The 22,902-nt window shown below is 40.6% G+C and overlaps 1 protein-coding gene across 4 annotated transcripts in view; it reads right to left on the bottom strand.

Moving 5' to 3' along the window:
• Nucleotides 1-22,902, bottom strand: part of LOC101693026 (putative protein ZNF720) — an 84,427-nt gene that overhangs the window by 35,242 nt on the left and 26,283 nt on the right. Inside the window, exon 4 of one of the 4 annotated variants that reach the window (XM_045077436.1) lies at nucleotides 1,520-4,759. The exons of 2 other annotated variants lie outside the window; for them this stretch is intronic. In XM_045077436.1, coding sequence (XP_044933371.1) covers nucleotides 3,117-4,759 — 1,643 coding nt within the window. In that variant the 3' untranslated portion in view covers nucleotides 1,520-3,116. Of the gene's footprint in view, nucleotides 1-1,519; nucleotides 4,760-10,103; nucleotides 10,196-22,902 lie in introns of those variants that run through there. One more of the 4 variants, XM_013049649.2, reaches the window with a different exon arrangement.

The following is a 22,902-nucleotide window of genomic DNA, read 5'->3' as shown; positions in this document are numbered from 1 at the left end:
GTGAACAGTCATCAGGATCATCCAGAAGAATCTGGTTCTTAGGAACGCACGGGAATTCAATGAAATCATGAAAACAAAGCAGGAGTTCCCTACTCTTCAGAGACCCACATTGCATGTATTCATTCATTAGATGACCCAACCCAAAGCTGACTGTGCCTTAGGAGAGGCTGGAGGGGGCCACCTCTGTCTGGTGCCCTGCCCCCACGGTAAAGAGTTCTTCACACTTTTTTTTCCTTAAGATTTTATTTATTTATTTATCTATTTATTTATTTCAGAAAGAGAGAGAGACTGCATAAGGTAGGGGGAGTCAGGCCAAGAATGATGGAGAAGCAGGCTCCCCGCTGAGCAGGGAGACCAACGAGGGGCTCCATCTCAGGACCCCGAGATCATGACCTGAGTCGAAGGCAGATGCTTAACCCACTGATCCACCCAGGCGCCCCTTACATATTTTCAATAGATCTTATCTAAGGATGGTGGTGTCTTCCTTGTGTTTTACATCCTGGGGTTCAACGTCTGAACATCCACGGGCCTTACATTTCTCTAGTCTCCATTCAGTATTTACTGAGGAAACTAGCTACAGCACAAGCAAAGAATGTCTGTGATGCCTAAACAGCTGGAATGGGAAATGAGGATAAATGGAACTGCAGATCTGGAGATCGCCAAGAAATAAGGAGAAGTTGTTTTTCTAAAGACAGGTGGTCAGTTGTGCAACCCAGGAAAGAGGTCCTCTCTCCACATACAGAATTCATGCCAGTTCCTCATCCTCTGTATTTCCTACCTCTTCCTTAAGGCTACTTATCAGTCCTACTGGAAGAGGTTTCTCCTACTTCTAGGGCACCTATCACACACCAAGCATTGGTATGAGTGCATGCTTACTTCATAGAAAAGTCAGAACAACACCCTTACACACGAGGTGGTGCACGTACCTTTATTTGGGGCCATGGTGCCGTGCTTTAATGTCCCAGGACTAAGTCCAGATTGGGGCATTCGAACTAAACAGGGTTAGGTAAGCTCCGTGGGAGTCTTCTCTCATGGACACATGAGGGAAAGTCATGGTACTCCAGGCACATGTTCGCTCACAAAGGTGGACTGGAGATGTGAATAGAAGTTACAGGAACCTATGACTCTGCAGAGTGTTATCTAGGGAATGCACTAGCAAGAGGGGCTGGTGTCAGCTCAAAACCCCTGCAAAAGCCCTCGCTACACAAAACCTACCCCAAGTAGCATTATTATGGAGTACTTGAGCTAATCAGACACTAAGACCCCCATGTAATCGGCAACATATCCACGATAATATCCAACTAGTCCGTAAGAGGGGAAAATGGCACTAGATAAACTAGGGAAAAATAATCACACAGTACTTAAACATTAAGGCCAATGAAAGAATGGAGGACAATGTATATTATTTCACTCTTATTACCAAATATGTGACAGATTCTACCAGTTACCTACAACCTTTAGATAGGTTAACATCAGTGGTGGGATAACACATCATTCATTACTCATCCATGGCAATACATTAAAGATCAATTATGTTTTATTAATTAAAATATGTTAAGCTCACACATGAACTAATTTATGAATTTCAAATGCACTCTATGATCCTTGTGCAAAATGCAGAATACAAGTGTTAAAAAGCACTCGTCTGCGGATATAATGGTGTGGAAGTAGTGATCTCCATAATTTTCAGGCATGAGGTCATTCTTAAAAAATGTGTATATACAATTATATACCATTTTAGGGAAGAATTAACTATCCTCTTCTGGTATCCGTGAGAATTTCATTTCAACCGCATCCCTGGACATTCTCCACTTGTAACTACAGCTATTATGAGGATACATTTTACTGGACTGCCACCTCTTTTTCCTCAGAGACCAGATGGTAAAATGTTTTATTTATACTATCCAGGGGTTCTTTAGTTTAATAAATGGAGAAGAATGTTGTTCTGAACACCTCTTTCATGATAACTGACATTAATGTTATAACTGCAAATAGCATCTGCATTTAGATTTTCTTCATATATTGTGTATTACATCGTCCCTCTTCCATGGACAATTAGATATCGAGTCCGAACAAATGAAGAAGGGTGTCTCGTATCTCTGACATAACAACAATCAGCCACATCCTTCCACACACCCACTAGGAATAAATGAATTTTCTGAACTGATCTGAGACAAATACATTAATATTTGCTAGTCACAAATCCCAGATAGGATCAATGGGAAAAAAAAGCACATACAAAAATTAACTGTACTCATGTAAAAATCCATCCACTTGTTCTTTTGAAGCATAATAGCATATACACAAGTGTTTAACTTCATATTATTCCTTATAAGGAATATTTTGATGTAACGTCTGAATAGATGGACTCATGTACTGCTTTCTACTCGATTTCTGTGATATTTATTGACATTTGATGTTTACTTACATACATTTCTAAATATTTACATCTTTCAAGTTACTTTCGTGTATGCACTCTCTGGTGGTTGCTACAGTTAATATTTAAAATGAAGGTCTTTCCTCAGTCATGATGTATCTAGGGTTTGATAGGATGCATTTGGGGATACGGAGTATAGATTGAATTCCAGTTAAAGGCACTGCAACTTTGTCTGCATTTCACAGTTTCTATCCTGTATGATAACTGAGTAGGTTGAGTTCCAGCTAGAGGCTTGACATACCCCTTGTATTGTAATCTTTCTCCTCAGTATAAACTCTGAGATACAGAAAAGGGTGGAGCAGCTTAAAAGTTTGCCCATGTTCTTTACATTTATAACTTTTCCTCAGTGTGAATTCTGAGATGTTGAATGAGGCTTGACCTCTTATTAAAGACCATGCCAAATTCTTTATATTTGCAAAATCCACTCCAGCATACATTCTCTGATGAGGAATCGGGGTTTAACATTGCTTAAAGGCCTTGCCACATTCTTAACAATTTAACGGTTCCTCTCCAATATGAATTCTCTGACGTAGAGTAAGGGGTGAGTCGTCCTTGAATGTTTTCTCACATTCTTTACATTTGTAATGTTGGCTCCACTGTGAATTCCGTCGCAATGAGTAAAGGTTGAACAGTGATTAAAGGCCTTCCCACATTCTTTACTTGGGTAAGGTTTCTGACCTCAAGTATGAGTTCTGTGATGTTGACGCAGGTGTGAGTGCTGGATAAAAGCATGGCCACATTCCTTACATATGTAAGGTCTCTCTCCAGTATGAATTCTGTAATGCCGAGTCAGGTGTGAGTGCCGGTTAAAGGCCTTTCCACAATCTTTGCATACGAAGGGTCTCTCTCCAGTATGAATTCTGTGATGTTCAGTAAGCTTTGAGTGTTGGTTAAAGGCCTTTCCACATTCTTTGCACACAAAAGGTCTCTCACCAGTATGAATTCTGTGATGTCGAACAAGGTATGAGTGCCGATTAAAGGCCTTTCCACATTCTTTACATATGTAAGGTTTCTCTCCAGTATGAATTCTGTGATGTTGAGTAAGATTTGAGTGTAGGTTAAAGGCTTTGCCACATTCTTTACATATGTAAGGTTTTTCACCACTGTGAATTCTGTGATGTTGAGTAAGGCTTGAGTGATGGTTAAAGGCCTGGCCACATTCTTTACATTTGTAAGGTTTCTCTCCAGTATGAATTCTGTGATGCTGAGTAAGGTTTGAGTGCTGGTTAAAGGCCTTACCACACTGTTCACATTGGTAAGGTTTCTCTCCAGTATGAATTCTTTGATGTCGAGTAAGCATTGAGTTCTGGTTAAAGGCCTTGCCACATTGTCCACACTGGTAAGGTTTCTCTCCAATATGCATTGGCTGATGTTGAGATAGTGTTGAGTGCCAGTCGAAGGCTTTGCCACATTCCTCACAAATGTAACTTTCCTGCCCAGTGCCAACTGTATTATGTATATTTAGTCCCGAGGCTTGACTAAACATGTTCCCAGGTTTATTACATCTGTATGAGTTTTTTTCCATGTGAATTCTCTGATAATCACCAACACTGGAGGACTGGTTAACAGATTTCCCAAATTCATGGTATTTATAAGGATTCTGTCCCATAGGCATACTCTTATATACAATAAGGTTGGAGCTTTGAAAAAGGACTTCCTCAAATTTATCAAAGTTATAACGATTCTCTGGAAAATGAGTCCTCAGACATATATTAATATTTGAACCCAGGTTAAATTTTCTCTCAGATTCACTGTATTGAACAATTCCGTTTTCATCGAATATGTTCTGGTAATTCTGGAGAGTCAGCTGCTCGGTGAAGGACCTTTCAAACGGATCCCACACAGTAGTCTGTTCTTCAGTTTTAAATTTCTGATTTTCAGAAATATTTGACTCAAGGGTCAATCCAATCCTACTTTCAAAATGGTTCAAATAATTACTTTTAGCAGGGACTAGGTAACTTTCCAGATTTTCCAAATTTTCATTCTCCAGATATGTATGTTTGACCACTTGATCTGAGCCCTTGCTTACAGAAAGACACTGCTTTGCAGAAGAAGCAGGATTAAGAAGGGATGTTTTCCAAGGTGTTTTATATCCTTCACAATTTTGGGTAGTCAGATTCATATTACGGACAGTTGTCTCAGTTTGGATATGTCCTTCATGATATCTTTGATGCCCTTTACTCTCCCCATCATTTTTCCAGTCTATCATTAAGGGTAAATCCTCAAGGGCACTATGTTTATATCTACCCACTGCCACGTTTTGGAAAGAAGCTTCTATGCACAGCTTTGGCAGGAAACTCTGGGTGCCATGTGAAGATACAGCTGAAAGATATCGAATAAGAGAAAAGTAAAATCATTCCACTTACTACTCTCAGATGAATATAATGAAAACTTCTAATATGGAAAAATAAAATCAATCAGAGAACGTCAGCAAGATGGCTGAGAAAGAATTATCAGAACTTCACTCCTCCAGGGAGACATAAACTTGCAGACAATGTACCCGTGACATAGCCTAAAAGATAGTTCTGTAGTCTTGTCATACTCAAGGACACAGCACTTTCCCATACCTAAAAAATTCAGGAAAAGTACCATTTGAGCCTAAAATCAGCAGCGGGGAGGAAATTTAAACTTAAAATCAAATAAGATATAACAAAAACAGAAAAATATCAACAATAGGAAGAGCTGGTTTTCAGAAAAGAGCAACAGCATTGACATACTTTTAACTAAATCAAGTAAGAATGAAAGAGAGAAGACCAACTAAAATCAGAACTGAAGAAGTGAAAGCAGACACAGTATAACTGATACCATACAAATAAAAAAATTATAAGGTGATGATGGATAATTACACGCCCAGAGATAGATAACCAAACAAGGTGTATAAATTTTAGAAAATGTATTACCTACCTGACTCCATCATGAATTTAAAACAAAACAAAACGAAAAACTCTCATCTACCACTACTGAGTAGGATTGAAAAATAAAAGAAATGCCCAACCAAGAAAAGTCCTGTGCCAGATGAATTCACTGGATAATTCAAAGGAACATGTAATGAGACCATTCCCAAGAGGCGAAGAGAAGGGAAATTATCCAACACTCTCTGTAACGCTAGCACTGCCACATTTGCAGAGCCAAGGAAGATACTATAAGCAGAGTACCAGCCGCTACCTTCAAGAACAGCCATGTAAATGCCAGGGTAAAAGGAAGCAGAGTGAATCAGAAGTGCCTGCTACTATTTTACAACATAATCAAGTGAAAATTCTTCCTGGAATTCAAGTGTGTTTCAACATACTGAAATCTATAAATTTAAGATTATACATCAATAGAATGAAGATCAAATATGATCATATGAATTCATGTAGAATAAGAATATGAGCATACTGGGCACCATTTCATGATTAAAAACACTCAATGGTAGAAATAAAAAGAAACTACCCCTACCGAATAAAGGCCATATATGTACAAAAAGCAGAAATCTAACATATTTAATAGTAAAAGAATGAAAACATCTCCTTTATAATCAGAAACAAGGTAATAAAGAAACTTCTTTATCAATCAACTTCCAATCAACACAGTATTAGATATTCTAGTCAGAACAATTAGGAGAGAAAAAATACATAAAAGAAATCCTATTGAAAAGAAAATGAGGGGCACCTGGGGGGCTCAGTCACGAAGCATCTGGCTTAGGCTCAGGTCATGATCCCAGGGTTCTGGGATAGAGCCCTGCACTGGGCTCCCTGTTCAGCAGGAGGCCTGCTTCTCCCTCTCCCACTCACCCTGCTTGTGGTCCTTCTCTCGCTGTCTCTCTGTGTCAAATACATAAATAAAATCTTTAAAAAAAGAAGGAATAAAGAAAAATATCACTGTTCACAGATGAAATGATCAATAGAAAACCCTAAAGAATTCTTATTTTCGCTTTTTACACTATTTCATTATTTGGTCATCACTTATATTGTCTATTTCTGCTAATTTTCCCTTAGACACTCCACTTTTAATTTTCTTATGCTATAAACGCTTAAGAAAAAAAATTCAAATGAACAACTTAACATTACACCACAATGAACTAGAAAAAGAAGAAACATAATTGATATTTAGCTGAGGAAGGAAATAACAAAGAAAAATCAGAAATACATAAAATACAGATCAGAATAAGTAATAACCCAACATTCGAAGTAATGCAATCTCTAGCAAAATCCGAGTGCCATTTTTGGCAAAGGAACAAAACCCCTCTTAACATTCCTATGAATGTTACGGTATAACACATACCCAGAAGAATCCTAAAAAGGAAGGTTTTATTGGTGGCACCATACTTCCTGATTTAAAACACACTACAAAGACATAGTTGTCAACATAATGTACTGTAGACATAAAGACAGGGATAGAACAATGGAAAGGTAGAGGGTGAGCTAGAGGTCTACTTCCTGTGTTAATGTGCATGACAATGAACTAAAGGTCTTGTTAAAATTCATACTCTATTTGGACTTCTAGGTGGGTTCTGAGTTTCCACATTTCCCACAAGTTAGCAAGTGATGCCAACCAACATCTTACTTCAATAGCCAAACTATTAAATTAAAACAAAACAAAACAAAACAAACCTAGAGGAAATCATTAATGATTTTGAATGTAAAGGATATTGTGGCAATTACAACTTCTAATGCCAAGAGCAGAAACAACAATCTTCTTGAACATATGCTATCTACTCCATAACATTCCAACACTGTTTCATAAACTCACCCGTGAATCCACACTAATCTATGAGAACAGTATAATTGTTCCTCACCTTTCAAAGAAAAATCTTGGCAAAACTTCCGTCATAGGAGAGTTTTACCTCAGACTGTATGATGCTGAATTTGTGTAAGAGGAACACAGAGACCGATATACAGAGGCAACTCTAAAAGAAAGTTCACAGTAGGTTTCAAAGTGACAATGGGAATGCAAACAGGATTAAACCACTGAACACTGGTGCACCTGGGTGGCTTGCTGGGTTAAGCCTCTGTCTTTGGCTCCGGTGATGATCTCAGGGTCCTGGGATGAGCCCTGCATCAGGCTCCCTGCTCAGCGGGGAGCCCGCTTCCCCTCTCTCTCTGCCTGCCACTCTGCCTACTTGTGATCTCTCTCTCTTTCAAATAAATAAATAAAATCTTTAAAATATAATAAAATAAACCACTGAACATATCAACTAAAAGACATAAGTGACCATAAAACACAGAAATTACAAATTAAATAAAAAAGAATAGAAGTGATAGATAATTAAGAAACTAAAAATAGAAGTGATAGATAACTAAGAAACTAAAAAATGTCTTCAGTGGCATAAAACTTATAAATTTATTTGTGGAAAAAGGTTTTTTTGACTGACAAACACACAAAGAAACAAACAAAATCTGAGATACCTGAAATACCTATTATTTCTGAGATTCCTACTGCATCAAGTTTTTGACTCATTTACCTTTCCGCCAAGTTATACTTCAGAATTTAAGACAGTGGAACATATACGATTCAGGTTTCCATCCTCTAGAGCCACAGAGAAGTGAGAAGCAAGAGTCTGTCTGTGACATGACTGCGGAATGAAAGGGAAAGTTGGAGGACCCATGTAACTGACTGACCATCTCCCCTTCAAACACCGCCATCTCCAGTAAACACAGGAGAGAGCATTCAGTTTCCAAAGCAGACTACAAACAAAGTGAAACAGGGAAGGGAGTTTCTAGAGTAAATGAGATGATTTTATACATCTTTTAGTAAGTTCTCCTGAGGTACATGATGATAAATGAGAAAAAGTATTAAATCTTACAGTGGAGGGATCTGACATACAGGACAGAGGAAATGGAAGTGTATGAACCTGTCATAGATCACCCTGGTATCAAGTGCCCACGGTTCCTCAAACCCTGGTGTCAGGTGCCCACAGAACAAGTGCTGTGAAATAAATGTCTAAAACAACATTTATGATTTACAAATCGGTAAATCATAATCTAAATGTAAACCTGAAAACATCCATTTTATTCAAATACCAAGTCATATACAGGACTCACACTCTGGAATCTTGTCTGTAAACTATGTCTTTCGTGTGTGATCACGGGCCTTCACAGGCTCCTCTTGGCATTCTGATCAGCTGAATCACAAAGACTTGGTCCAGAGACCCAGACATGGGAGGCTAACCAATGTGTAAGAATCGTGGCCCTCTCGCCTCCAGCAGGTGCCCTGCCCTCGCTTCATGTCCGCCAGGGTCCCTGAAACACTGCGGGCTTTCTCCACTGCAACACAGGTGGAGTGGGAGTTTAGATACAAGTCCTAATCATCATGCTGAACGATGTACTGTCCAAATTTTTTTTAAAAAGATTTTATTTATTTGACAGAGATCACAAGTAGACAGAGGCAGGAAGAGAGAGACAGGGAAGCAGGCTCCCTGCTGAGCAGAGAGCCTGACTCGGGGCTCGATTCCAGGACCCTGAGATCATGATCCGAGTCGAAGGCAGAGGCCCAACCCTCCGAGCCACCCCAGTGCCCCTCCTGTCCAATTTTTGTCTCTCAAGGATAATGTTCTTCTATTCTAACCTGCGAGTGCCCATAGCAAGGTACATCTGCGTATAAATGCGAATGATCTAGGGGCGCCTGGGTAGCTGGTTTAGTTAAGAGACTGACTTTGGCTCAGGTCCTGAACTCAGGGTCCTGGGATTGAGCTCCTGGTAGAACTGCGCATGGAATCTTGAATAGGGCTCTGCTCTCAGCAGGGAGTCCGCTTGTAAACCTCTGCACCCCCTCCGCTCTCTCACTCTCTCTCAAATATATAAATAAAAAACCTTTAAAACAAACAAACACAAAGTTACTGATCTAGTCAAGTGAAGAGGAACAGGCAAAGTCCACTCAACACTACGGCTGAATCTACAGCTCCCTTTCCTCATTTTTCTGGAAGGTTTAAACAAACAATGATAAAAAATTTAGTCCTTTCTAGGTGGTGGGACCATAGTAGAAAGAGGTGCTCCTCACACGGGAACCAAGAGATTGAATTGAGGCTGCATGGAGTCCAGCTTCGGTTCAATGAAGAACATTAATTATATTAAAAGCAAAACCAAAAAATACTTCTATAATCTGAAGCACACTACCACTTCTCGGCAGTCAAACCTGTAGAATGTAGGCTCCAAACGAAACTCCAGGCCTGCATCAGAGAAGATGGACAGTTTCATAGGGCTCCTCGACACAGGGAAGAAGACAAAACAGGTGGACCTGAGTCCTCCCTCCCTTCACTTTCCATCTGAGCCAACATGGCCCTGGCATGTGAAAGGACCTGCCACCACTCTCTGGGGCTCCCTGTATTTCTCCATCTTCCACTCACCCTGCCAAGCATGTTCTTGGAAACAGCTCCCATGTCGACAAGTAATGCAGGAACAGTCTGGTCCTGGTTCAATGCTGGATTGCTTAGCTTGGACCCCTGAGATCCCACAGTCTAAAAATACCAAGTTTTCTGGGGCGCCTGGGTGGCTCAGTGGGTTAAGCCACTGCCTTCGGCTCAGGTCATGATCTCGGGGTCCTGGGATCAAGTCCCGCATCGGGCTCTCTGCTCTGCAGGGAGCCTGCTTCCTCCTCTCTCTCTCTGTCTACCTCTCTGCCTACTTGTGATCTCTCTCTGTCAAATAAATAAATAAAATCTTTAAAAAAATAAAAATAAAAATACCAAGTTTTCCCTATACTTTTACTAATGGCCACTGCTTCATGCTATAGAATCTCTTCTGTTTTCCATGCAAGCCTCCTCCTAAAAATTGACTTTGCCTTAAAAAAAAAAATTAAAAAATTTAAAAAAAAAATTTGACTTTGCCTAAAATCAACACAGGCAGGAAAATCAGTCACACTTAGAATTCTAATATCCCCAAAAGAATCCACTTATACAGAAAAGCCTTCATGAGACCTTCGGCCATTATTACATACATGTTAATGGTGAGAACTGAGAGCAAGAGTATTGTGGGAAAAACAATTCAAGAAGCTCTCACAAAAATTACTGTTCTTGAAGCGTCTGGATGGCTCAGTCGGTTGAGCATTTGCCTTCGGTTGAGGTCACGACCCCGGGGTCCTGAGATTGAGCCCTGCATCAGGCTTTCTACTTGGAGGGGAGCCTGCTTCTCCCTCTCTCTCTCCTGCTCCCCCTGCTTGTGCTCTCTCACTCTCTCTGTCAAATAAATAACTAAAATCTAAAAAAAAAAAAAAAATTACTGTTCTTCCATTTACCTCCCAGGTTGCTCAGCCTGTGGGGACTCCAGATTCTCCCAGGTCCTCCTATTCACTTCTCCACTCTGCTAAACACACTCTCCTTCTCCACAATTTACATTTTCTCCTTGTGTTATTTATAAATTTGCATTCCTAAATCTCTATCTTACCATGAATAACTAGGGTTGGCTTCACCTGGAGAGTAGATTAGCTTTCTTTACATGCAAGTTCTGCAGAAAGTGGCTGAACGGTGTGTTTGTGTATGCATATCCGTGTCCATTTTGTTTTCTATGCAAGTACACTTGATGGAGTGTCACATTAGTTGAGGTTTACAGCATAGTGATTTCACAACCCCGTAAGTTCTACTATGCTCAGCACCAGTGAGCTGCCATCCATCTCCACAAAGCACTATTATAATAGCACTGAATCTATTCCCTATGCTCTATCTTTTATCCCCATGACTTATTAATTCCGTAACTAAAACTCTGTACTTCCCACTCCATTTTACTCATTCTGCCCATCCTTCAGCTTGATTTCACTCTGGTAACTGGCAGGTTGTTCACTGTATTTATAGGTCTGTTTCTGGTTTTTTGGGTTGTTCCTTGCCGTTTGTGATAATGTAGATAGATGCGAAAGGTATTATGCTATATGAAACAGTCAGAAAAAGACAGGCAAATACCATATGATTTCATTTATATGTACAATCTAAACAACACAAATGAACAAACAAAACCACAAACAGATGTGTGACTGTTTCCTTTTCAATAAAGTCCATCAATGGACTTTATTTATTGAGAAGTATAAAATTTATTGAGAAGTATAAAAATTTCATGACTACACACATTGTGTAATGTTACAAGTTGGACTCGAACAATTTTCAGTGCCGGCAGAGGGCAGAAGACTACTAGATCAAGATCCAAGCATCTTAGGGCTAATGACACAGCGAACACCAGAAATGTCTTCATCACACTAATTCCACTTCCTAGCTCCCCACCCCCGCTGATACAGGGAGATGCTGCACATGCAGTGGGTTTGGTCATATCTGTGAGATTCTGAGCATAGGAAACCCCAATATCTTAGAGGAACGTCTAGCGTATCTGCCCAAGCTTTTGCCATGGAAAGAGACATCTGTTTTCCTGTATGATAAACAAATCCGTCTTCTACCCAAAAAGGACACTATCACTGTATTCCAAAGCCTTTTTATACACAAGCATCAATGGAATGACAATTAGAATAAAAATTTTCAATGCCTCCATCCATGACACATGGAGAAACTGTTTTTAAACCCATAAAGAATCATCTCCCAACAATATCCACCAGTCAATTTGACCCTGGTATGGCTCTTGCCCAATTTTGCTATAGATATATGACCTCCTTGAGACATCCATTAATCTGACACAGGGTCTGGGATAACACCCACTCAGTTTGCATCAAGAAACGTCCTCCAAGGCTATGATTACTAAGATACAATGCAGAAGAATCAGGTGAGCTGTATCATTCACTTCTGCCATGTCACCGTGGGCCCTGCATTCAACCAGGTGAGGAAATCCCAATACCCAAGAGGGTTGACCTTCCCCTTCTACAGTGAGCTTTCTAAAAGACACGGTTAAAGAAACACTAAACCTGTGAAAGCATCCATCTTCCAGGATAAGAGATTTCATACTTAACGAGGCAGAGCACACAATGGATACACTGAGATCCTGGATTACTACAGTAAAAAGGTTGAAAAATGAAAAGACATAGAAATTAGGGCATAGGACTGGGGCGGAGGTGTTCACCAACCATTACTGGGAGAATATTAAAGCACGACCTAAAAGGTGAGGAAAATGGTGTAAAGCAAAAGAGAGGTGGTCACAAGGGAAAGATACTTTGGGTGGACCCGAACACAGGTGAGGTCTGGAGAAATGACCCTGTGAATACACCTGACCCACTGTGTGTGCCTCTACTGGATGAAAATCAAGGAGCCTCTGGTCCCGATCATCAGCTCGCAACACAATTTCAAAGAATAACAATGCTGTATGCACCAAATGTATGATTTTCTTCTGATATCCACGACAGCATCCAAAATGTATATTCTTGTGTGCTGATTTGCTGCCCATTTGTCAGTGACAGAGGAAAATGAGAAACTCACCATACCTGGAAGCTTCTACTTTAAGTTCCTTCTAATAAGCAGCTAATCTTAATGGTCTGGAAGACACCCGAGGACACACTGTACCCCAATGGACACAGCCCTGGCTGCTCTGTACACATGCCAAGTAAGTGTGTATCCAGACTCGGGGAAGGAATACTTTTATCCAAAATCTGCTTTTAGAGACAAAGACCCATGAGCTGACTGTACTCCTGTGTTTGGCAATTTAATCCACAGAACTCAACCTACCTGCAGTGAAGTTAAGGATGGGGATAATGGTAAAGAAGCTATCAGTTTGCCATGATTCCAGCTACAATCTCTAACAAGTAAATTTTTGCTATTGCCACACTTCTGGAGGCCAATCTGCTAGGGGAAATAGGAATGATCATTTATCAGAGCATAGAGGCCCATGGAAGGTTTATGATGTGACATATATGGTCCCGGGAGAGGGCTAACCATCACTAGATGCAGGAAAACACAGAGATACATCACAGGAGAAGTTGGCTCCAATATCATGATGATGTTAATCCACGTGAACACTTGCGCAAGCAAATGAAAGGAAAGCACGACAGAACATTTTCAGAATACATTTCAATTTGTCCTCAAATTGGGTGGGAAAAAAAAGAAAGAATATAAAACTTCCATTACTACACAACCATGCAACACATTGATTTTTAATACATTTCTGACTGAAACTGTAAAGATCATGATTTTTTTTTCTTTGAAAAACACAAAAGATTCTATCTCTGTGGTCTTGGTAGAAGAGAAGATTTGTGAAAATGAGAAAAATCACTAACCATGAAGGGTGAAATGAAAAATTGGGTTACATTCAAATTAAGAACTCAGGGCAACTGGGGGGCTCTGTCAATTAAGCATCCAACTCCTGATTTCAGCTTGGGTAATGAGATAGAGCCCCATACCCAGACCTAGGCTCAGCTAGAAGTCTGCTTGTGATTTTCTCCCTTGCCCTTGGCCCCTCCCCCTACTCTCCTTTATGCTCTCTCTAAAATAAATAAATAAATCTTAAAAAAAAAAAAAGAACTTCTCTGAATCACAATCTCAAAAGATAAAAACATAGGTAGAGTAAGAAAGAAGACAAAGGTCTCATTCTCAGCATATATATAAAACTACAAAACCTGAAGAAAAAGACATCACAACATCTGGGGTGCCTAAATGGCACAGTCCCTAAAGCATGGGACTCTTGGCTTCAGCTCAGGTCATGATCTCAGACTCATGAGACTGAGCCCCGTATCAGGTGCCACGCTCAACGTGGACTGTTCTCCCGAGTCTTTCTTCTTCTCTCCCTTCCATTTTAGCTCTCTCACACTGTCTAAAAAAATAAATAAATCTCACCCCCCCAAAAAATAAAAAAAATTTAAAAAAATCACAACAGTAAAAAGGGATAAGAACTAACTAGAAACTTCGAAAAGGAGACTATTGCTAACCCAGTTCCACACTAACAGGAAGCAAGAACAACAAAAGAGCAAATAAAACCGCCACTTGGTAACATCACACAGCAACCAGGAGCTGACTGTGAAAACGACGCAGGCTATCACAATTTAGAAGGTCTGCGGATAAGCCAGAAATCCCATACACTGCTGGTGTGTGTGAAAACGAGTACAAAGTCTTTGGCAAAGTGTTTCGGAGTATCTCTAAAAGGTGAACAAATCTAAACACATTTACCAGTAATTCACTCCTGTAAATATAGGCAGCAGACATGGGTTCATGTTTCACTAAAAGGCAAATTATCAGTTTCACGTGCCGGTGCTAGTCATTACAGTCCTGCCCTGAGAATCATCCCCCGTCCAGTAACAGCAGAATGACGCGGTCATTTGATATGCACAATGGAGCTGGACTGATCCACTCTAATGAATAAGGCACAGCATCATGCAGGAATACAGATAATTCAAATGACAGAAGGAAAGAAAAGAAGACAAACACAAAAGAGCTCCTGTTGCCCAATTACTTTCACACTAAGTACAAAAATGGGGATAGTACTCCCTTGCCTTACATGTTAAAAGAGTGTTGAGCTTTGGGGAAAGATACTGAAGGGCTCAAAGGGAATTTCAGAAGACAAATAATATTCTATTCCTTGATCTCAGTGGCTTTTAGAGATGTAATCAGTTTGTATAATTCCACTGAGCTATTCACTTATGATTTCCCCATATTTACTTAAAAAAAAAAAAGTGCCGTCAGAAACCTGGTACGTAGGGAGGCCTGTGTGGCTCAGTTGGTTAAACAGCTGCCTTCGGCTCAGGTCATGATCCCAGCGTCCTGGGATCAAGTCCCACATCGGGCTCCTTGCTCCGCAGGGAGCCTGCTTCTCCCTCTGACTCTGCCTAACACTCTGTCTGCCTGTGCTCGGTCTCGCTCTCTCTCTGACAAATAAATAAATAAAATCTTTAAAAAAAAAAAAAAAAACCTGGTACGTAAATAGGTAAGTATCACAATGTACATATACTGAGAAGCTGTAATTAGGGTATAATTTCACACTGTGACTATATTTAAAAAGCCTTTAAAACTTTCTTTTATTTTTATATTTTTTTTTAAAAAAGATTCTATTTATTTATTTATTTATTTATTTGACAGAGAGAAATCACAAGTAGATGGAGAGGCAGACAGAGAGACAGAGGGAAGCAGGCTCCCCGCTGAGCAGAGAGCACGATGCGGGACTCGATCCCAGCACCCCCAGACCACAACCCGAGCCGAAGGCAGCGGCTTAAACCACTGAGCCACCCAGGCGCCCCTTTTAAAGATTTTATTTATTTATTTGACAAACAGAGATCACAAATAGGTAGAGAGGCAGGCAGAGAGAGAGAGGAGGAAGCAGGCTCCCTGCTGGGCAGAGACCACCCCCCATGCAGGCTTGATCCCAGGACCCTACCTGAGCTGAAGGCAGAGGCTTAACCCACTGAGCCACCCAGGTGACCCTAAAAAGCCTTTTTTTTTTAAAGTGTGCTTTAATTTCCAGCTAAAGCAATATAGCCCGTGTATACAAAGTTTACAGAAAAAGAATGAAATGTATAATTATTTCCTTAAAATACACACAGGAAAACACAGCATACAAATCATGAAAAAAATACATAGGGTGTAAGGATAAGCATAAAGACTTGGTAAATAGAAGCCCCAGTATCTCCATTAGGATATTAAACATAAATAAACCAAATGTTCCTGGTAACACCAAACTTTGCTTGAATATACTCCACTGGAATTTCCCTAAAGCCATACTGAAAACAGGAGGAAAGAACTAGAAAAAAAAAGAGACAAACAAAAACACCCCATGCAGTGATAACCAACCAAACGGACACGGCAATATAAATATCATATATTAAAATCCTTAACACCAATGGGCTTTGTCACTGCTACTTACTGTGTTATTCTTCAGTATCTAAATACACAGCATTTCAATATTTTGACTAAAGGATAACAAACACAATCTATATTTTTGTGTGTGCATATTTTTACACACACATAGATAAAATATAGATCTATATATACAGGTATATAGGGCAAAAGTTTTAGCTCACGGGACATTAAAAAATCATCACAAAGGGTTGACATCACCAAGATGGTGAGAACAGACGTGCCTGGGTGGCTCAGTCTGACCACGGATTTCAGCACAAGTCATGATCTTAGGGTTGCGAGATGGAGCCCCCACATCCAGCTCCACGAAGGGAATGGAGCCTGCTTGGGACTCTCTCACTCCCTCTGTCCCTCCCACGTCTCTCTCCTCCTCTTAAAAAATAAGAAAAAAGATGCTGAAATAGTGGCCACTTCAGTACTTCTCATAATAAGCTTAAGTATCAACTATTCACATAAGTTGTCACCGGGTAAATCTCAGTGCTCAGGGGTGGGGCTGAAACACCTTCTGGACCACCGAGATCAACAAGCACAGCATTAGAAGGGCTAAGAGGTTAATTTAGGTTAATTAAGGGTTAATTTCACATTGACCACAATGCACCTGCCCCCCCAAGACCCCCAGGCCAGCACAGTGCCGTACCATGGCTTATCACCTGGAACTGTAATTCCTGCACCAGGAAAAAGAAAGCAGTGGGCATCCAGCATTCTCCAAATGGCAAGCTGCTTCCTGGGAGGCCCACTGAGGTCTGACCTCATGGGGATCCCTGGAGCAATCTGTGGTGTGGACCACTGGGGATCACTGAGACATGGACAAGGTGTGCAGGGCTTACAGCAACGAGTGCTCAGATCTTGGAACACTGACAGACCAGACTGTAGTCCTCCTTGCAGTCATACCCAATCAGAGATCACACAGTCTCTGTCCACTTGCAGAACAGAAATGAACCCACCTGCTTAAGAAGATTCGTCAGCAGCTGTACCTGACTTGGGTCTCCAGCCAACAGGGTGAACTAGAGCATAGAGGCCATTCTAGGGGGCTCTATTTGAGCAAGTATGCAAACTAGAAGTCACTTTCCACTGCTGAGCATAGCCTCTAGTCCCCCCACCAGCAATCCTGAACAAAGGCCCTGGGCAACTGCAGAGCCTAGCTCATAGACCTACTAGGGAGAGCGCCAAGCCAGGGGCATTGCCCAAGTGTTGAGCATAACCTCTCTCTGCCGAAGCAGGGATCTTGAACAGTGAACTAGACTCAGAGCCTAGCCTGTGGTACTGCCCAGAAGCAGAGAACGGCCTACAGTCCTTCCACATGTTTGAACGTAACCAGTGGAACCACTTGACCAGGGACTTGCCAGCATTGGCTTGGAAAACACTCAGGAGCCCGCAGTTCCCAATGGACACATGTCTGCCCTCTGTGAACATACAATGTATGTCCCATGGTTATTAGTGCTCTATAAACTGTTATGTATTTAATGTTCTCGGTTCTGTGTATTATTGCTAATATTATTCCCTTTTTGACAAAAATAGTTAAATTAAAAGAAGGTGTTGTGATCATCTCAATATTGGTAGAGTCAGGGTTTGAACATGGATACTCCACCCATCAACATGAGGTAGGCAGGTCAGATGCCCTTCCAGAAGGTGACTGTGCTTGGATTCTTTTCCCTTTTTGTCCCTCAATGATTCACTGAAAAGTCTTCACACACAAAGGCCTCCATGGGACTTCAGAGTGAAAATTCCAGCCCAAACCAAACACAAGTAAACTGAATAGCTTTCACTTGAGTACAAAGAACCAGAAACACAGATCAGGTATCCAAGACAAAAAGAAAGGAAAGGCCCAGCACCCAAGAGTCCACATTCACACCTGGAAAACCATGACTACACACCTGTATATCCGACAACATTTGCAATAGGCCAATACCCTTCCTGAAGAACACAACTACAACTGTGTCCCCAGACATGGGTCCCCAACATGTTACCTAGGCAGGCACCTGAGAAAACACAGGAAAGGAAATTTGGGGGCTGCACCTCAGAACCACTGACATGGTTAGAGTGGGGATAGGCACAGAAATCTAGTATTCACAAGTGCTCCCGGTACCTGACTCAGGCTAAATTCGACAATCTCTGCAGGAACTAAGTCACAGGTCAATCTTGAGTCATCCACACAGAAGTCCCTCTCAGAAACCCTCTAAGCCTGTGGTCATGTTACTGTTGTGTCACACAAACACAACACACACAACACATATTTTCTTTATTCATAAATGAATCTGAAGCTAACAGAATCTATCTCAGCTTCCTCCTCTTCCACCTGTCGCTTTTCTCAATACCTTCCTTGAGCTTCCTGGGGTCACCCCAAATATACTTTTGTTCACATTCCTAAGTGAAAACAATCCAAATTAAAGTGATTCAGAATGCACATAAATATTTTATCAAGTGGGCTCCTGGGTGGCTCAGTGGGTTTACCGCTGCCTTCGGCTCAGGTCATGATCTCAGGGTGCTGGGATCAAGTCCCGCATCGGGCTCTCTGCTCAGCAGGGAGCCTACTTCCCTTCCTCTCTCTGCCTGCTTGTGTTCTCTCTCTGTCAAATAAATAAATAAAATCTTTAAAAAAAAAAAAAATATTTTATCAAGTAAGTTATGAAAAGCATCAAGACATTAATACATGTTATATATCAAAATGGGATTGAAGAGAGCATTCTCACTATAATGCTGTATTTGATGACTTTTACCCTAAAACCATAAGTAATTGTGGCTTAAGCAGCTCCTCATCAGCACACCATTAACACGCAGAATAAAACACCTGGGCATTAAGGATAAGGATACTGTAAATTTTGGGGTATTTCTCTAACACATGGTTTCAAGGAAAAGTGTGACTGCCTTTTTGTCATATGCTGGGAAACAGTTCTGAGAACAAGAGCCATTTGCAAACATGTCCACCTGTGCTACAGTTGTATCTCTGTACTTAGAGTGGCAGCGATGACAGAGTGCTGGTCAGTGATGGAGGAAGTAGTGCCCTGGTGAGGATGACCTTCCCTGCGCAAACCAGAAAGGTTTTAAATTTATTAAGGACTTTAATTTATTAAGTCCTAAGGCGCTTGGGTTGCTCAGTTGGTTAAGCATCTGCCTTCGGCTCAGGTCATGATCCCAGGGTCCTGGGAGGGAGCCCCACTTGGTTGGTCTCCCTGCTCATCGGAGAGCCTGCTTCTCCCTCTCCTTCTGTTATTCCTACTGCTTGTGCTCTCTCTCTCTCATTCAAGTAAATTTTTTTAAAAAATTCCTCAAATTTTTAAAGTCCTATCAGATTTATACTGCCTCCTTTGCTGCCTGGATCATGGCTGGAATTCTGGTTGGGGGGCAGGTATCTCAGAGCCATGAGGGAGGACGTATAAACACAATGTTTGCAAGGAGACGGTACCAGAAAGAAATGGAAAATCAGAGAATACTCTAGGATGTCTGAGCCATTTTATCAGATCTGAGCATCTACTACTGTGTACGTAACACAAAATGCACATCTTCTTTTCTATACATACCCAGCAGTCTTCTCGTAATATGGCTGACCACCAAGTAACAGCTAATAAAAAATGAATTATTGTCCCTGAAGTGAACAAACGTTAACTACACAACTTTATTTGATCAATTTCTACGAGTGATAAAAATCCTTTCTCTGTTCAGATCAGGATGGGTGTAAGGACAGCATGGCCTGTGAAACAACATAGGGACTATCTAGTCCAGAAACTGGGTAGACTGTTTGAAGCAGAAAAACTCACTGCCAGTGACTGCAGACTGGCTTCCCAACAAATCAGTGCCTTGCACAGAGTCCAGAGCACAGGACAAACTCATCATGGGGCTGAGTGGAAGTGAGGGTGGGCCTTGCCAGGTGTGGGTCAGCATCCTTGGAAGGTCACCCATCTACACTGGATTAGATCTATGTTGGGGTTATATACCTGGGACACCAGTGCTTTGTGGAACCACAACACACACCTTGCTGGTTCTGGCTACTAGGGTCCAGCAGCCTTCATCATCTTCAAGATCTACTGTGTCATGTGACATCATGAGATAGATATATAATGTTTAACTCCTCCAATACCCCTTCTCCATCCACCGCCACACAACTGGGCCTAGTTTCCCTGTAGTCCAGCAGCAACTGGAACTCAGGACAACCAGGAAATTCTGACTTCCCTCAATTCCAGAAAACCACATTTCCCAAGTTCCCGTCTCTGTCACATTTGTTCACCACCAGAAACTTCTTAAGACTTTGCAGTGACTCAAAGGAGCTCCTTACCAGATTTCCTCACATTTCAAGAGTCCTCCATATTTGCTTTTAGTAGGATTTATCTTCCTCTCAAACAGTATCAACATCATTTTTTATCTGTCCTCACAACTCTCTCAGTGCTAGGGTCTAAATTAAGCCTACAGACCACTGATGGCATTTTCTTGCTCTTCCAGTGACGTGGTGACATCACAGTATTTAAATCTCAGATATGGCTTCAAATGATCTGTTACCAACCATTTACCATTGAATTTGAAAATTCCAAGCTACTCCTAAGAACCTACAAGGGCCTGAATGACTTATGTTGCAGGAAGAGAGCAGGGACAGTGGGGATCTCCATAACACAGGAAGGAAGGACAGCTGTGATGCCTACATCACTGGAACGGAAATAAGGAGACAGAGGACTGGAGATGATTTAGAAAGAAAACAAGTAAAATTTATCTTTCTAGATTCAGAGTCAAGAACGCAGCCTTGGACAGATGTCCTTTTGCCACATGAGGAATTCATGCCAATGCTTCAGACTTAGATGCTTTTTATCTCCGACCTTGGGCTGCAACATCTCTCATAATAGAAGACTGTTTTCTTCCTATCTTTAGAACATCTGCTAAGACCCAGCATTGTCCCAATGTTTGGTCCCTTCAAAGATATGTTAAAACAAGCCATGACTTATGAAGTCTCCAAATTTTCACCTAATAAACTTGTTTGTTTCCTTAAAAGATTTTATGTATTTACAAAATTTCAGAGTAAAATTAATATTTGCTATTGGAAATAATTCAAATATAGCCAACAGAAAAAAAGAGACATAGTAAAACTAATTATCCCTCTCCAAATAGCCATGCCATCTTGATCCTTTCAGGGATATTAACAAATACAGTTGAACACTGAATAATATAGGTTTAAACAGTGTGAGTCTACTTATCAAAGATTTTTTTCTGTTGTGTAAATATTGTGTAGTACTGTAAACATGTTTTCTCTTCACTACCACAATCCTTAATATTTTCTCTGTACCTTACTTTACTATAAAAATATAGAACACAGACCACATAAAAAGGGGATGATTAACTATTAATGCTCTAGGTAAGGTTTCAATAATACGGTATTTCCATGGTAAGGAATGGTTTTAAGTTTTTGGGACTCAAAAATTACACACAGAGGGATGTCTGGGGTGGCTTAGTCGTTAAGCATCTGCCTTCGGCTCAGGTCACGGTCCCAGGGTCCTGGGATGGAGCACTGTTATTGGGCTCTGTACTCAGCGGGAAGCCTGCTTCTCCCTCTCCCACTCCCCTGCTTCTGTTCCCTCTCTCACTGTGTCTCTGTCAAATAAATAAATAAAATCTCAAAAAAAAAAAAATTACATACAGATTTTCAGTTCTGGAGGAGGTTGGTGCCCTTCATGCCTGCCCTGTCCAGAACTAAAATGTGAGTGCTCTAGGTCATTTAAATTTGGATTTTCCTCTGTAATAAATACTCTGATTTAGAGTCATGTCTGAAATGGCACGTATTGATTTCTGTTGTTAATTCTGACTTTATTTAGATTTGCCTTTCTATTGTACATACGTAGCCAACTGTTTACATCTTTAATGTTTTTATCTTTTATAAAGACTCTTTCTGAACCGTATATGAAAACAAAGGTCATTCTTCAGTCATTGCACTAAAGTTTCCATCTAGTGTGTTTTACCTTATATTGAGTAAGGGTTCCACGTAAAGACCGGACCACCATTCGTGACAATTTTAAGTTATTGCCCCAGGGCACATTATCTCATGTTGAATTATTATTATGAGTGAAATGCTTTACTGCATTCCTTACATTATGCACTCCTTGATATTTAGCAAAATCATAGTTCTGCTTAAAGACTTCGCCACTCCCCACTGTATTTTACGTTATATTGGTAAGTTTTGAGTGGCAGTTAAGGTCTTTACCACATTGTTTATATTTGTACTATTTCTTCCCATTATGAAATGTCTGCTGTTCAGTGAGTCTTGAAGACCGTTAAAAGGTTTGTCACACTTATACCTTCTTCAGTCTTCATTTCAGTAAGGATACAATGATATACAAGAAGATTGGAGCTTTCATAAAGCTCTGCATTTATAACTCTAATACTAGTTCTCTAGAAACTAAATTCTCTGAGGTTTATTAGGATTTGACCCTTGACTGACATTTTCCCCAGACTCCTTACATGGGTACATTTTGTCTCCTTTATAAACAACTTGGTAATTACGGAAAATAGAGTTCTCATTAAAGGTCTTCTTAAGTTCACAGCACATGAAAACTTACTCCAATTAAGTATTACGTGGTAAGTATTCTACAGTGATGTTTGGATAAAGACCCTCCTGTGTTTATCAGATTTAGAGAGTGTGCCACAAGGAGGGATTATGTGTCAGTGGGAGAATAAGGAACTTCCCGAAAAGGACTTCTTAAACCAATCACATTTAGAATTTTTATCTTCATTTTTAAATGTCTAACATTCAGAAATGCATCAGTGAATGATTAAACCACTCTTAAACTTGAAATGGTTTGAATGAAAC

This window comes from Mustela putorius, unplaced genomic scaffold (assembly GCF_011764305.1).
Source record: "Mustela putorius furo isolate JIRA1106 unplaced genomic scaffold, ASM1176430v1.1 tig00000196_pilon_pilon_pilon, whole genome shotgun sequence".
Lineage (NCBI taxonomy): Eukaryota > Metazoa > Chordata > Mammalia > Carnivora > Mustelidae > Mustela > Mustela putorius.
The sequence above is the reverse complement of the archived record's forward strand: the minus strand, read 5'-3'. Positions and strand labels throughout refer to the sequence as shown.